Here is a 13,682-nt window from a genome sequence, read left to right as displayed (position 1 = left end):
ATATTGGCCATGAAGTTAAATGAAACGCCAAACTGCTGAACGCAATCAGGTAAAGGTATGAAAAAGAAACAATGTCGGAGAAGAATCTGTAAATTGCAGAGGGAGAAGTACCAAAAAATAAATATAAAAAAAATAGTAGAATTCATTGAGGAGAGGGTATGCCAATTGTGGCCTGTAACAGAGGAACATGAAGGGTAGAATGCTATAGCAGAGATGAAATAAAGGAGAAATAAAAGAACAAACAATTGAATTTCTGCCAAAGAAGATAATACACTGCAATCAATATATATTTTTGGATAATATTTAAACTGTGTTTGTACAGGTGATAAAGAGTGACTTGAAAAATGGTGGGGTATGGTGTGATCACAAATGGAAACTCAGTAAGTGGGAAAAGTTTTACAGGTATTTGAGTCATATGCTGAAAATTTCCAAAAGCTTCTCTTTTGTGCTGCCACTTTTGCCTTTTTTCCCCACTAATCAATTACTTACAGAATAGCCAACAGGTGCAGCAGATCAGAAACATTTTATTTACTCATCAGAGCAGCCTGCTTTAACATCATTTTCCTGAGCAAAGCAGTATTTGTTCCTGCTCTGGCAGGGGGATTGGACTAGATGATCTTTTAAGGTCCCTTCTAATCCCTAATAATCCCTAATATTGGAATATTAGTAATAATATTCTGTGATTTGCTTGTGTACAATACTCAAAACTCTTCAAGTCTTTGTGTTGTGTTTTTTTTTTTTTCCTTTTTTTTTTCCTTTTTTTTTTTTTCTTTCTTTTCTTCCTTTGGAGAAATTAGGCCAAATTTGCGAAGTCTTACATTGACTGATCAGTAAGAGTACTGAGAATGTGTAAGTAACAGATTGCATAGGTCAAATTGAATGAATGGGTATTCTCAGGTCAAAAAGAGCCATAACTTTTATGTCTTGTTGTTAATAATGTTATAACCTACTGTTAGACTTGTGGGTATGTGAAAATATTGTGGGTTTTGTTTTTTAATAAAAAAAAGTGTGTATGTATAGTAGATACATTTCTAACCACAATATGAGGCAGATGGATGAGATTTTAAAGCTATTTTCTAGATAAAGCGATTAAAAACACTATCTTGAAATAGTGGGGTTTTCTTTCTTTATATGTGATACTTTTTTTTTTTTTTCCAGTCTGCCTAGTTAGTTTGTTAACAAATCTGTGAGTATTGTATTTGACTTCAGTAAGCTCATCTTTTTAGTGAGTCAAGCCACAAGGTGATATGCTCCTATGAGCGATCAAATGTGTACGTGTAGGATGTCTCTGCAGCTTTGTTTGTCCCCTGAAAGCAATTTCAGTAAAGAATCTCTTCCTATTGAAATCATTAAGGACTATTCCGAGTTCTACTGAATTCAGGGCAACCTGACTTGAACTTTTTCTTTTCCTCATTTTATGCTAGCTAGGTAAATTTCACCATGCATGACATTTACTTTGCTAGGTCACAAGGTTAGTCCAGTTCTCCACACCTGAACATACATAAAAATTGCTGAGGTTTTAGTTTGACATTCTGCAAGCTAACTGCTCCCTTCATATGTTGTCTTCTGACAGATACAATATTATGAAGGTGAAGATGCACCTGCAGGTATTTGAGTAATTTGCCAGTAACAGGTGCCAATGTCTCAGCTGCAGAGCCAAGGGGATGTGGGCATGGTGTAGTGAAGGTGAGCTTTGCAAGACCAACTCTGTTGTTGTACAAAGGGTACTGTAGCAAAAATACCACAAATTCTCATAACTGGATAATACTGTAGATAAACAGATGATATCTTTTTTCTTGAGTAGGCTATTTTTACAAAAGCGTTCTAAGCTAACCAAAGTGATCATAAATGTCCAGCATACTGTCCTCACTTGTGTGATGACTACCTTCAGGCTTATGGGTAACAGCACTCAGCTTTCTCCTGGTCTCAGGGTGGGATGGCTCTCAGGGCTGCAGACTGGGTTTGCCAAAGTGTTGAAGCCTCAGAAGTCTGGAAAGTTCTTTTGCAGAGGGTTGCAAAACCTTCCCTCTGACACTACCTTTAGTAAAGAAGAAATCCATGGGTCTATTGTCTGTCTACAAATTTATTTACTTATTTGTTTTTCACTCAGGTTTCCGTTGTTGCTTAACTACTTCTCCAAACAAGTGTCCCTTGTAAGCTATAGTTTATTTTGCAGTAACCATGTGAGTCAGTGTAAGTGATCAGACACATCTAGATACAGATAAGTGCTCTGGGTTGTTTCTGAACATCCTACACACAACTGCAGGAGGACAGACGCTAGAAAATAACAAACACAGAGTCCTAAACTTGCACGTTGGCTGTAGGCATACTGCCAATTCTCACATAAAATTTGGCTTGCTCTCAGTAACCAAGGAGCATTGAGTAAGTATTTTTCCTGTAATTGAATATAACGAGATTACTTAAGTGCTAGCCTCTCCGCCCATTGTTGTAATTGCCGGGTTAGTAAGATATTTAGATGTTTCCGTGCTGTTGAAAACCAGGTGCACTGTTTTCTGGAAATGACACTGAGGTTATACTTGTAGATTTGCAGGTAGATTGCACCCTGATTCAACTGATATTTGATTTGCCAGCATTCTTGCTGTCTGCTGATCCTCTGTATTTGCATCTATTCTTGGAAAAGTCATTTTTCTGAGAGGTTGTTTAGAGAGATGCTTGTTCTACATTTTCAGTTGATACTGTTGCTTTGAAGCTTACCTGATGCTTCCTAGTGTAAGGTGGTGTTCTTACTTATCACCATCCCCTAGCAATTTGGTTTCAACTTCCATGCTAGACCTCTGACTCTTTCTAGAAGAAAAAAAAAAAAAAAAGTTAATTTTAGTGTTTTTTGGAAATGAATTTGCAAAAGCTACTTGCTTACAGTAAATTCTTGTGGGCCGTTCTTCAAAATACCCCAGCATTTTCTGCTTTGAAACAAGCACTTGGAATTTACATAAAATACAAAGACGCATTTGTAGTCCCCTGAAAACCTGTCCAAATTGGCTCAGCTGTTTATCTTTGAAAATATGTTTGCTTGTGGTCACTGCTAGATCTTAAGAGCTAACTTATCTTAAGCCTGCTCTCATTGAGGGGGTTAAGCCTCTTGCAGGTCCAGTGTGGGGCCAGAGGTGTTATTGTTTTAGGCAAATGCCTCTGATGAAGGTCAGAAGAAGGACTTTTGCATACTGGTTGCTCCCAGCTGCTTTTCGCGGTTTGGGCTGTTGCCCAGACCAAAAAGCAGGCGCTGTCTCTTCCATACATGTTGAATTACTTTAGTGACACATAAATGGAAAACTGAACTTCGTAAGGGCATGTAAGTGGACACAAACATCCAACTTCTGTGAATACAGAACAAAAACAAAGGGGGAAAGCAGTTAATGATTATGTAATAGGTGGTATGGGAATGCTCAAGGGGATCAAATTAAGATTTGGGGGACAACTCTCAGTCTTAAGTTGATTAAGTACCTATTGGAAAGCCTGGCTTTGCAATGCCATTAATGGGATTGTGCCCTGCAGTAAAACTGCTTGGAAATTCAGTTGCCAGTGGTGGAGGATAGCTGTGATGGACTACATGAATCTATCATCTCAGTAGTTTGCAAATGAAACAATTGCCTATCCCATACATTAGGCATACTGTGATAGCTATGATCATTGCTAGTCACATTTTTTTAATTTGTTGTTGTTTTGGGGGGGGACTTTCTGGTATTTCTATTGTTTGGGTTAAACTTTGGTGAGATGGTGTCCAGGACTGTCATCCTTAGTTTACAAATACCTTAACTGGAAAAGGAAAGCTGTGCCATTATGAGCCCCAGGTGCTGGAACAGGAAGGAGCTCCACCCAAAACAAGGGTTTGAGGCTGAAGGAGGACATGTGGCTCAAAGAAAAGTCTAGAGTTTTTTGGCTAGGTAGTCCACCGGTCCTGCAGTCCCATGTTTTAGTTATTAATGCTGCTGTTCTGGTGGTACAGTCTGCTTAATAACAATTTCCTGTTTCTTAACAACTGCATAGTCTGTTGCTAGGCTGTATGTAATCTGTTTCAAAAAAAATAATAAAAAAACTTCAAGAGGAAATGGGCTTATTAAGTCCTAATTATTTATTTCCTTGCATATCCTTTTCTCTTATTATTTCTCAGGCAGCAGTTATCATTCACACACTTTCCTTAAATAATTAATCTGAATTCCAAATAGATTTTTTTTTTCCTTTTTATTATCTTATCGTGTGCCCTGGGTACTACAGTACTTTCATGTATGTCCATTCCTCAGTGTTCCCCAGAAGAAGATGCCAGACCCAGGTCAAGTGCTCTTTCCTGATCTGGAGTGCATATGTGACCTCTGAGATAGACATATAGCCCTGCTTCCCCTAATTGCTCGTGCCCTGGAGAAGAATCAATCGCTGAGCAGTCTATTCAGCCAAACTCATGCTTTTGTAAAAATAATGTGGTGAAGGATGATAGCATTTAAATTTTTATTCAAATGTATAGTACTAAAGTACTGTAGCTTATAGCACTGTAGTACCTTTATATAGTACTTTTACTTTATATAGTACTCTATATAATGCTTTATAGTACTATAGTACCTTCTAGAAGTTTCCAACAGTTTTGTGGTTTTTCTTATCCCTATATGTTTAATTACCTGTCTGCATTGTTTATGAGATTTTATTTAACCCTTTCTTAGCTTATGTCTTTTAAATACCATTGTTTTTGCTATTGATATTACTGCTCTTAATATACACTGATTTGTTTCTGGTAAGATTCCTGCAAGTATTTTGCCAGTAGACCTTGTAGGATGAACCTATTATGGGTGAATTTATTGTATCCAACACAGTGCTTCATAAATTGTCAGTCATGTGCAAGTCTTCAGTACTTTTGGGTGGAGGTGGCTCTCCCTTCCCATTTGTTTCATCTTTTCTAGATGTTATGTGAAAGGGGAAGAATGGTTCTTTTTTTTTTTTTTTTTTCTTAAAGTTCCTAGTTTGGTGGGGGGAAACTACCCAGTACACAAACTGAGGGCATTACATCTGATGGACAAATTTAGTTTCTTTAGTAAAGACACCTATTGCTATCCATCTGCTACGTGTAACGAGCTGGTTTGGGTCAAATAAACCATGGGAGAAAGTAGATAACCTAGGGAATGGTGTACGTGCCCTCTTTGTGGCAGCAGTATCTGGCTGAGTTCCTAGAAAAATGGGCAGCTCCAGCTGCTGTCTCCTCAACTGTGTTCAAAAGGAGAAGCCATGAGAAAGGCTGGATCCCTTTTTTCAGCAAGAAACTGCTTGACTATTACCAGCTTTTGGTTTTTACTGGGGAGATTAACTGCCTGACCAGCCTTCAGGAACTGATACCACGTGGAAAATTAGGTTACTTTTGTTTCTAAGCACCACAACATTATATATAAAGAGGTTAGTGTAGAAAGCTCGGAAAACTGACACAAACTTTGGAGAGTCCTAAAGGGGAAACGAGTTGCAAGTGGTTTCTATACTGACGTAGGGCATACCTATTTTTGTCACTTTTTGTTGTACCTTTTTATAACGTACTGAGAAACAAAAGAGAACCAACGCGTTAAAACCCCCCAGAATAGTGGTCCTCTGCCAGCACGCGTGCGACACCCCTCCAGCCAGCCTGACGAGGCCGGGCACGAAGCAGGCCCCGCAGCTCGGGCACGGGGGCTGCTTCCCCGCCGGCAGGAGGTGCGGAGCCGGCCCCGCTATCCGTCGGGACCAAGCCTAGGGCGGCAGCCGTGGCGCGGGCAGATAAAGCCTGTCAGCCCGGGCAGGGCCGGCGAGGCGAGGCGAGGCACTGCCAGCCGGGGGGGGGTGAAGAGGCTGAGGGCAGGCGGCGGCCGCCGGCAGCGGGGAGCGCGGTGCGCCCCGAGAAGCAGCCGCGGGCAGGACACGCTGAGGGCACGCGGCCACCGCCGCCATTTTGCGGCCGCGCTCCCCCCGCGGCGCTCGGGGCGGGCCGGGGCGGGCTCCGGGGCCGGGCCAGACCCTCCCCTCCCTTCCCTCCTCTCCCTCCCTCCCCTCCTGGGCCTCGGCAGCGGCGGCCTCGGCCTTGGGGAGGCGGTCACCTTGGCAGGGGAGAAATCCTCTATACGCGCGCTCGTGCGGAGGTGCCTGCCCAAAGCTGAGTAGGTAAGCGGTCCGCTCCTGCCCCCATCCTCTGGTATTTTTCTTTCCGTATTTTTTTTTCCCCCGAAGCCAGCTGTCACAGCAGGTAGCGCTGTTATTTTTCCACCCCGCGCGTGGAAAGCGCCGTGTGCTCGGGGCTGGGGCGGCTGCTTGCCGTGGCCCTTTCTCGGTGAGGCGAGGGATGCTTCAGCCCTGCGGGGCGGCTTTCAAGAGATGCTGACAACAAAATGTGATCTGTGTGCCGAAAAATGCTCTGCTGCTTGCACCAAAAATGCGTGTGTCTGCTAATGAGCCCTCAGATGAGCCCAACTGGGAATTAAGGAAGGTGCGCTTTCCGCTTGCTTTTCTTGCCCGGTGTTTTTGCGCCGCTGGCAGCTGTGGCTTCGTTGGGATCTGTCTGAGGTTCCTCGGGTCCTCCGGCACCCACACGGCCATGTCCCGCAGCAGCGTTGGGTGCCCCTGTGGGGCAGGCCTCAGCGCTTGGGGGTTTTGTGGGTGCTCACTTTCCCCTCCTGCGCCGCTCCGCTGCTGCCTCGTAACCGCAGCACGGAGAACGGGGAAGGGAAACGTGACCTGGAAAACAACAGCCGCTCAGAGATGTGCAAGGCCTGAAATCTCTCGTGGCGGTGTTTGGGTTGCAAGCCCGTGGTGGCATGCTTCTCAGGTTAACTGCTGCTGCGGGGTTATTCTGTACCTGCCTTCTTGGCCCAGCAAAGAGAAAAGCAAATTTTGTGGTTAACTTGCAAGAACAGGAGCTGTAGCAATCACTTCTTCCCACTTAATTTTATCATTGTAACTATCTGCAGATGCTTCCTTTTTTTTTGACTTACAGTAAAAACTCATAAAGATATGTACATTGCATTCTTCTCTGAGATGCTGGAGCTGCCATGAAGGGTAACTTTTCCTGCCCCAGTCTAACTTTCAGCCTCTTGAATAAATTAGTGTCACACGTGAGGTGTTCCTGCATTGCATTAGGGTAGCAAATAAGGTCACAGTGTGGGATATAATTTATGAACAGTGTGCAGTCTTGCTAGTGTCACCAGAATTATCGTGAGAGTAATGGTCAGCTGGAAGTTTCTCTGAGAGACCAGAGAGATGTACATTGAGGATTGAGGTATCGCCTACAATCTCTCATAGTTCAAAACAAAACAACAACAAAACTATCCGGACAAAGGAGGGAAAAAAAAAAAAAAAAAAAAAAAAAAAAAACACGAAAGGGTTTTTCCTGCTGGGAAAGAAGGAGACAACTTCTCTAGTTTCGTGCTGAGAAAAGAACCTGATGTTGCTCAACTCCCAGCTGCTGGAGAACTGACTTTCTGGTCTGGTGAATTTTAACACTTTACAAATATTGACAGCCTACAGGAGACATAGGCAAATATCAGTGCTCCGGTTTATTTCAAGGGAATTGTAAACTGTGCTAGTTCCTTGCTCTCCAACTGTTGTCAGTCTTCATGCTAGGCTTCCTCTCACGATGTCTGAACTGTCCTTTCTTACGGGTGCAACCTGACGGATGGGCTGCAAGCAGCTGCTCTTGACACAGTCAACAGCGGATGAGGCAGCATTGTTCTTAAAAGCTTTGTGTTTATTATTAGTTCCCAGCAATGTAGCTGTGGCAGAGCTTTTAAGGATTCAAATCTTAATCTTAAATTCTTGATATATCCTATGTGGGCAAAGCCAAGCTCTTGTCTTTGGGGCTGTGTTGTATCTGCTTATTTTAGCGTCCTTTGACTAGTTAATGTTATACATCCTGTACGAACTGATGGCTTTCTGTGTAGAATATATAAGGCTTTGGTTTTGCATCAACTCAGTAATATTGATTTCATTAAAAACTGAACTGAAGACATTTTTGCTCACATGAGAAGCTAGTTTGAGTTCAGCCCTAGGTGTGATAAGGCTGTATGCTAAATGTGTGATTAGTCATTATGTAGGCTCACTACAGTTATGTAAATGCACGTATCCTGTGGAGCAAAAGGAACCGAGAGAAATAATTTACTGATAATCAGTAAATCAAAAGCCTGTGTTTCTGGAAAATACCTGTGGCTCTGCAATAGACAGTCTGTGGTAAGCATGAATGTTCTGGGATGTGCGCATCTCTGGAGCTGAAGAGGTGATTCATGCTGAAAGCCCTCTGAGGAGTGCCAGTAACAGCTTTACCGTGGCGCAGTTTCTGTCTTTGAAACTCATGTGGTTCACCAGAAATCATGCCTGCCTGACTTTACAGGGGCCCTTGGAACAAAGTTTGAGGTGAAGATAGCCTGAAGGAAGGCTGCAGAAGTGCTTGTGGTGCTCTACAAAAGATGGTTGTAGGATGTGTGGGTGTATATCCGTGTTAGTTTTGATCTTGTGAGGAAGATAGGGGATTTAGCACGTGCTGCTGACTGCTACAACGAGAGTCAGCCTGCTGTGTATTCATTTGAGTGAGTCCTGAATTATAACGTGGGACCAATTCCATATTTTGCACTGATTTTTACAAGGAGAGATAATTTCAGTACAGAGGGAACAGAGGGTGTTTAACCAATTCTGGCGTGATCTTGGCTTAAAAGCATTTGCCTTGGTAGACTTGTCTGTGAGCGCCTGGCCTGCGCAAGCAAAAAGCTTGCATAGCTCAAACGTCTTTTCAGGAGAGAAAGAGAGGAAGAAGTTCTGGCTGCAAAAGTCTTTCACTGTACATAACTGCATGTAGACTATGGCTTTTGTGAGTAAGAATTTGGGAAAATAAGTACAGGCAGGAGAATATACTTCTGGTACAGATTAAATGTTGCTTTTTTTTTTTTCTTTTTTAAAAAGCCTTGTTATTATATAAAAAGGTTATATACATATATAAAAAGTTTGTTATTGCTAAAAAAAATGCCTAAGCAGAGTAGGGGGCAGGTTGAACATGTTGCGTTGCAGAGTCTTATCTCCATGCAGTCCTGCAAGCTTTTATTTGTTGTAGGGCTGCACCAAAAAATGCTTTTTACCTTGCAGCTAATGTAGAATGTGGCTGGCTTTCAGGAATTCAGCATTGGAAATCTGTATTTGACAAAACAAAGCTTGATTCTTTTTTGGATGTTTTGCAAATCCCAACTGCTTCCTTAGATTTTCCTAGTAGGAGAAAGGGTTTGTTGTCTGCTTTATTTCTTGCAAGTTTTGCCATTGCTCTATAGGAGATAATTCTCTGAGCTTGGGGTCTAAATAAATCTAGGTGAATGTATCTTTTATTTTTATATATGTATGTTACTGTAATACAACATCTAAACAACATTGAAAGTAAGCCCTGCTTGGAATGAGAGTTATTTTCCTTGGAGGAAGAGGTAGCCAGGCTACTTGACAGATTCGGATGATGCAGCTGCTCGGTCCAGATGAATTACAACAGCATTGTGGTGTTTTTCATTAAAAGCTTTGGGCATAAACTCTCTGACTCATGACTTGTACTTATGCTACATGTGAATATGTGTATGCAGGATGCCAGGGGGTGAAATAGGGCATACAAGATCTCACCTTTGCTCTGACTTGATTTATTTGCTTATTTACCTTGCTGTTACGTGCTCTCTGCTCTTTGAGGACAGGATACAAGGAGGCTGGGGAGGCTCTTAAACCAGCCATTGATGTGCACAGATCTAACCACACTGCTGTACAAAGCCCTGCTTTGGGAACTGGGAATCTCAGCTTTGCCGCTGATATGTTTGATTTATGATAAATCGGTCTGCCTTGGCCTTATTTTTTGTCTCTACAAAATGGGAGAAGCTATCTGGACTTGCTTTCCAGAGTACTCTAGGATTTAGTCACGTCAAAAATTAATATGTAGGGTTAGCGTTGATGTGTGGCGTTAGACCATCGACCACTGTGTCCATGAGAATCCCTTGCTAACTGGGAAGTGTACTTCGTTAGCACATGATACTGGGAAACTGGGGGAGGTCAAAGTTGCAGGAAGCAAGGTGCAACATTGGAGTGTGATAAGATGACTTGTTTTCTGTATGCTTTTCTTGAAGGTAGGGAGCACCTTGCCAAACACTTGTGTGCAGGGGTGGAGAAGCTACAGTCCTGGTCAAATTTCTCTTCCTTGCCAAGCATGCAGTTCTTATAAGGGCTATTCCTCCTCTGTCTGTTACAAGGAAGAACAGGAATGGTAAGAAATCTGTGAACTGGCTGTCCGGAGTGTTAGGAGGTGATGTATAACCACTTTCCAGAGTAGGTGACAAGGTTCTCATCAATAGGGTGTGTCTTCCATTGATGCAAGCCCAATTACATTAGTGTGGAGGCTTGGAGTAAATTCGACAACTCCTTGCGTCCATCTAACTGCTCTGGACATCACAGCCTGGGAGATGAGAGGTAGTTTTATGCTGGAGATGGGGCTCTGGACAACCTGATCTAGTGGGTGGTGTCCCTGCCCATGGCAGGGGGTTGGAACTGGGTGATCCTTGAGGTCGCTTCCAACCCGAGCCATTCTGTGACTCATTCTATGATCCCATGGTCTCATGCTCAAGTACTGACTTCTTGTGGCTGAGAAAAGATGAAAGTTAGGTTTCTGTGCCAGTCATAGTTTGAAGGCATTGCTGTAGCCTGACGTGCACAGACAGCGTGCTAAAATGGAACTTGGAATTGGGTGTATGGAAGCAAATAAGTGAATAATCTTGGTCTTATGACCAGCCCTGTTAATTTGAGGTAATACGTGGGCTGCAGTGTCCATGTTCCTGAAATTATCCCAAATCCTGTATGCTGATGAAGAAAGACTCTCAGAGAGTGTTCTTGCTCAGAGCAGTTAGTGCAGTAAATCTTCAGTAACGGTGTATGTTCAGCCTGACAGAACTGTTGAAGAGAAGTGACCAGGTTTCATGTACAGAAGTACGTGAGGGATGTGATGCCAGTGGTCCCCAGCAGTACTGTGGGTGTAAAGTGTATAAGATGTGTAACTGCCAAGGTTTTGGAAAGCTACCTTGAAAAATTAAAGTTGGCAAGCCAGCCTAAACCAAGTTTGGAATATTAATGTCTTTTAAGCTGGAAAAAAAATCTGGAAATAAGATTTTAAAACTCACTTGAACTACCACTAGGACGCAGTTGTAGCAGAAGGCAGCATGGCATTGGACAGGCTCGCTGCCTTCTGAAAGGACTGGCTCTGTTTTAGGCCTAGTCTGTGCTACATTTCAGACAGAAGGTGATACTGATTTCCCAGTATATCGGCTTCCAAACAAGCTCTGAGCAGACCCACCTCTCACAACATCCAGACACTCAGCTGGCAAACATAGCAGGGCAGAAGTCACTCTTGCAGGTGGCGTGCTGTTGGAGCAGTAAATGCTGTTCCTTTATGGGTATCAAAACCAAAAGGGATTCTAATATTGGGTAGAAATAAGGAAACAGGCAGTTTTACTCAGTCTTTTGATGACCTGCTTTTAAACATCAGCATCTGCATGCAGAAAAAGCACAAAATCTATTGAAATACAATGTCATGTTCTTGGCTGATCAGTGGGAAAAGAGCTCTTGTTGTTCCACGATGGAGTGAGGGCATGCAGTTTAGAATGGGAAGGAACATGGAAACAAGTTGTTGTTTGGGGGGGTTTGTTGTTGTGGCTTTGTTTGGATGTCTGTACAAGGATGTGTACAAAGGAAGAACTGCTACTGATGGACTAAAAATTTTCCATGTGACAGCATTATATATCAATGTGAGTCCAGTAAGTCTGCATGTGCCCTGAAGCAGAGGGTTTTCTAACTGTTCTCCGTCACCTCTAACAAAATAGATAGCCCACAGTAACTGAGGGAGCATCCCTTTGGGAACGTAGGAAAACTGTTTCAGGCTCATTGGACTCTAATTGACAGCAGGACATTCACAAAAGAAATCCTGGAGACAGGCTGAAATGGTAGTTTTAACAAAAGAAGATGGATCTAGATTAGAGAGCAAGAGATCTGAGTCATCTGTTTATAACTGAATAAGGGCTTATGAAAGTACAGAGGCAGGGGGTGCAGGGAGACAAAAGAGGAACAAGGAAGGAGCCTTATCAGCACCCACAGAAATTTTGAGGGATCCTCCCATGTAAATGCCATAGGATCAAGTAGAGATGGGAGGAGAATTAGGAGGAGCTCTAATTACAAAAGATAAAGGAAGGGCAAGATCAAGAAGAAGGTGGTTATGATGTATGGTGCTCACAAAGGATGAGGTTGGAACACCAATACTGAAAGGTTAAGAAGACTTTTGGCCTCTGAGGGTTTTGGTAAGAGATGTTTCAGGGACAGAATTTGGGTTAAACAGGATGTAAAGGTGGAGGTAAAGGAGGGTTCCTGACCATGCTTGAAGCTGTGCATATGGAAGCAAAGATGAAATAGCAGTAGCTGAAGGGAGAGCAAGGGTAGGACTTCAATGTTGGAAGTTTAAAGTGTACTTTTATTGCAGAGGAAAAAGAACCAAGTAAGACATGGCATAGGAAGGACCTGAGATAAGATGTCATGGGGCAAACAAAGGGAGTTAGATAAGAAAATTAACAATTTGATAGTTGAAAGCAAAGAGAATGTGAGGACCGTACCTGGGAATTGATAGTGAGTTGAGGAGGTAAGTAGGATTGTAAGATGGTAATGAGTGTTTACAGAGTCTTACGCTTTCCCAATTGAGAGGTAGTGGTAGTCCAGGAAAATAAGGAATATACTCTGAGAATTTAACAATTACTGTTTTCTGACTGGAAGGGGCTAAAGGGCAATAATTTATCCTCAATGATGTTTAGATCCTTTTATTTTTTTTTTCCTTTTTGGATTCCCAAGCTACAATTACTGTTTCAGTATTTAGCCTCTACCACTTATCTTGTTGGGATGTGTGAACTTGAGAGAAGAATGTGTGAGTACAGAATGGTATTTCAGTTTTTCACTTTCTCAGATTTGTTTCTCAATACCTACTTATTACTCTTCTCACCGTTTATACTTACAAGTGCATTAAAAATAAACTCTTCTGTCAGCAAGCCAGATACGATAAACGTTTACAAGCACGGTTTCAGAAGTTAATGAATATTTTTGTTTGTTTTGCAGATGAGATCACTGCATGCTCCTTTTTTTGGAAGAGGTGGTCAGAGGAAATGGATAGCTATTCAGACTTCAGTGCTGAGAACCTCTCATCTTCAGCTAATATGTCTATTGCTTTGCCTGGACAAGTTGGACTCAATACCACCAGCGGTCCTCCTTCTATGTCAATAAGCAGGCTTTTCCCAGCCCTGTTAGAATGTTTTGGAATAATTCTTTGTGGCTACATAGCTGGAAGAGCCAACATTATCACGTCAACTCAGGCCAAAGGATTGGGAAACTTTGTCTCACGTTTTGCACTCCCAGCACTACTGTTCAAAAACATGGTGGTACTTAACTTTTCTAATGTGAATTGGTCTTTCCTGTACAGTATCTTAGTTGCCAAAGCTGCTGTGTTTTTCTTAGTCTGCGTTTTAACCTTGTTGGTAGCCAGTCCTGAGAATCGATTTAGCAAAGCAGGTTTGTTTCCTATTTTTGCTACACAAAGCAATGACTTTGCACTGGGATACCCAATAGGTAAGTAGTTCCTTATGCTTTCCTCTTCAAAATTATTTTTCAGTGCTCTAGATGCTTTTGCTTTT

General features: G+C 42.4%; 1 protein-coding gene across 4 annotated transcripts in view; it reads left to right on the top strand.

Moving 5' to 3' along the window:
- The first annotated feature begins 830 nt into the window (after positions 1 to 830).
- Positions 831 to 13,682, top strand: part of GPR155 (G protein-coupled receptor 155) — a 34,812-nt gene continuing 21,960 nt past the window's right edge. For 2 of the 4 annotated variants that reach the window (XM_072040961.1, XM_072040962.1), the window contains exons 1-2: positions 831 to 849; positions 13,111 to 13,617. In XM_072040961.1, the coding sequence (XP_071897062.1) occupies positions 846 to 849; positions 13,111 to 13,617 (511 nt within the window). In that variant the 5' untranslated portion in view covers positions 831 to 845. Of the gene's footprint in view, positions 850 to 5,970; positions 6,127 to 13,110; positions 13,618 to 13,682 lie in introns of those variants that run through there. The other 2 variants (XM_005019700.5, XM_038182149.2) reach the window with 1 other exon arrangement.

Source organism: Anas platyrhynchos, chromosome 7 (genome assembly GCF_047663525.1).
Source record: "Anas platyrhynchos isolate ZD024472 breed Pekin duck chromosome 7, IASCAAS_PekinDuck_T2T, whole genome shotgun sequence".
In the NCBI taxonomy this organism is placed as follows: Eukaryota; Metazoa; Chordata; class Aves; order Anseriformes; family Anatidae; genus Anas; species Anas platyrhynchos.
Note: the sequence above shows the minus strand (reverse complement) of the source record. Positions and strands in the feature narration are given on the sequence as shown.